Genomic DNA, 3,068 nt, shown 5'->3' with positions numbered 1-3,068 from the left:
GTCTCTCGTATTTTCAGCCCGCGAAATGAATCGTCTGCGTGTGTGACCGAGGTTTACAATGACGTATATTGTGGAATAGGCTACCACGCCCGTGACTCGGCGGACTTGCCACACATGGGTGTACACAGTAAGATCTCAGTGTCTATAATTGTCTATTTCCATGTTATTTGCTTGAAGTCGAGTCACTATTCTAATTCTGGGACAAACCTTGTAATCATAATGTTGCGGCTATGATATTGTGTGCAATTTTGGTGCAGGCTGGCGCAGCAATGCAATACTCTGAAAGGACTACCGCTGATTATAGCATATTCCTATTGTCGGTTACCGCATCAGACGGTCTATCAAATTTTATTGACGCCTACATATAACCTCATAACCTTCGAATGTTTGAAATAACATACTCGATCAGATTCTTACTGCTGCTAGGAACGCATGTCAGCATCGGTTGTATGTTGTATTTAGTTTTAAGCAACTACACAATAAAAATAGGGTCACCACAAAAACACGGGTACAGGCGCAAAATCACAAACAGAAACATACACAGATGATATTATACATCAGCTCGACAGTTGAGAATAGACATTATGTTTTGGATTATATAATCGTACATTAATATCACAGCGCATGTGCATACTTTATATTTTCCTATAGCAGAAGAAAGTTCACATACCCGTATCGACTGCATATGTGTCATAAAAATTCAGACATAGGTCGACATCTGGAAATGCGTAGAGAAGTGAGATACATAGTCGGCGATGAGCAGTGTGTCACGGAAGCTGGTTCCTTAAATACAAATCATCCAGCTGTCTGCAAGTTTTGCCTGGCAACTTGGCAAGATTGGGCGATTGACCTACTCAAGGCTGTCAATAAAGTATATGTGATATTCAATTGCATTTGTTTGGACATTGATGTAAAGTGTATACGCAACTACTGCTATGCATATCTCTCGTCTACGACGCTACTACGTATGCGCCTATTACGATGCATGTGTATTTACGGTTTTCGGTTTCATCACAAAATTATGGCATTTGCCCCATTTCGTTGGTGGTTGTACTTGAACAATAAAAATAAAAATGGCTATTATCTGTATTTCTAACTGCGACTTTTTTTCCTAATCGAGTTCTGATAAGACTATTCTTATACCTGATTGCAGGAGGTCCGATATAAAGTAGACGGATGTATATACAGATTGAAGTATAAAGTTTCTGCTCTGAATCGTACTGTAGTGTACCAATGTTTAACTGTCATTTATTTCACATTCAATCCCCGTACGTGATTTTTAGGGACCGACAGGGGCAGCAGAGCACTGAAACCGCTCGGATCAGTCAAATTGGAACAGTTTTTGATGGTTAGGGTCTTTAATGCCTGGCAAGCAGCCAGCAGTGCAACATTAGTAAAACCTGAGCACTCTTTGATGGTCAGAGTTTCTAAAGCCTGACACGCTGCGAGAGACTCGAGGCTCGTAATACGGTCGCATTGATTTATGTATAATTTACGCAAAGCCGAACAGGTAGCAAGCGGCTCGAGATTGACGATATTCTTGCACCTGTTTATATACAGTGCCCGTAGACTACGGCAAGACGCAAATACATCGAGACAACGAATATGGCTAGAGCCGGAAATTCTTACCGTTTCTAGTTTTGGACACTGGGAAAGCGCTGCAAAACTTGTTATATTTGGACAAGTGTATGTAGAGAAACTCTGTAACCTGTGACAGGAGGCTAGCGGTGCAATAGTTGTGAGGCCCAAGCAAGCAGCCAATTTGAGGTGTTTTAACGCCACGCACGAGGCAAGCGGTTCAATGCTGGTGATATGCTGATTCATAAAGATGGTGAGAGTGTGTAGATTTTTGCAAGACACCAGGGGTGCCAAAGTAATATCGAGTGCACGTAGGGAAGAACACAGTACAGGCTTCAGATCGAAATCACTGAGTACAACAGATAAGTCAAGTGTTTGCAGATCCGGGCACATTTCTAGTGTATCCCAATCGACGACCATTTCCATGACAAGAATACTCAGATTGCGCAGCTATCTGCGCAAGTGGTGCGACACTGATGGTACTACGGCAATGTCGGATATAACGGGCGGGGTCTATCACTTGGGCGTTCACCAGAGGTTTAAGGCTGGCGTCAAGGTTGCGTAAGTCTAGTGTAATTATGTGTAGGTTGCGACATCGCGCGAGTGGCAATAAGTCGGCGATATGGCTCGTAACACGGGTGTTATCTCCGTGTTGAGGCTGGCCCAGTCGGCCAGGAAAATAATGGAGGGAAGTAACAAAATCCTGATAGTAAGAGACGAACTTATCCAAGTCGCTGGTATTATTAAACGAAGCTTTGCCTCCCACAGCCAGCCACATAGCTAACATACCCAAACTGTGGAAGTGGCGCGAGGAGACTGAGAGCTCCAGAACATCCTTCGAACTCAGATGCTGGATAATGTGTGTCCAGATATCTACACTGAACCGCGGAGATGCCATGTGCATTATGTAGGAGACAGTACGGTGGGCGTGAGTGTAGATAGATATTAGTATATGTTCTGTATCGGTATAACTTACCACATACATATTCACCTGTAACCATTTGCGGAGGTAATCTTTTCTGTATACGCCGGAAAATAATAATATCCACACCCACAAGTGGTTCTGTGACCTCCACATGTACTTATATACAAACCAGTACTTACAACATTGAAATACACTGTGAAATTTTACACATCTAATGCATTTCTCGATGTGAATAAAGGTCCTATTAGTTTAAATAAAATACGCTTTTGACAATGCAGACTACTCAACTAACGAATTTTTCCACACGAGATTATTTGAAAGGCACATTCTTTTGCGAATTTGATCCATTTCTATGCCACTTTGATATAATTAGATTTCGTGCGTGAGAATATGTAACCGTTCGAAGATCGAATTCGCTTGTCAGAGAGTTAACAAGTATCCACACAACACCCACCACAATACAAAAAATACACACACACATACACACACACACACATATATATATATACATACATACATACATACATACACACACATATATATACATACATGCATACATACATGC

At 41.8% G+C, this 3,068-nt stretch overlaps 1 protein-coding gene across 1 annotated transcript; it reads right to left on the bottom strand.

Moving 5' to 3' along the window:
- Positions 1-1,227: 1,227 nt before the first annotated feature.
- Positions 1,228-2,892, bottom strand: SARC_02923 (hypothetical protein). Its single transcript, XM_014303311.1, has one exon. It carries the CDS (start codon positions 2,002-2,004, stop codon positions 1,249-1,251), a length of 756 nt encoding a protein of 251 aa, XP_014158786.1. The 5' UTR covers positions 2,005-2,892; the 3' UTR covers positions 1,228-1,248.
- Between the last annotated feature and the right edge of the window lie 176 nt (positions 2,893-3,068).

This window comes from Sphaeroforma arctica, assembly GCF_001186125.1.
Source record: "Sphaeroforma arctica JP610 unplaced genomic scaffold supercont1.138, whole genome shotgun sequence".
Taxonomy (NCBI): Eukaryota; class Ichthyosporea; order Ichthyophonida; genus Sphaeroforma; species Sphaeroforma arctica.
This window is presented reverse-complemented; position numbering and strand designations above follow the sequence as displayed.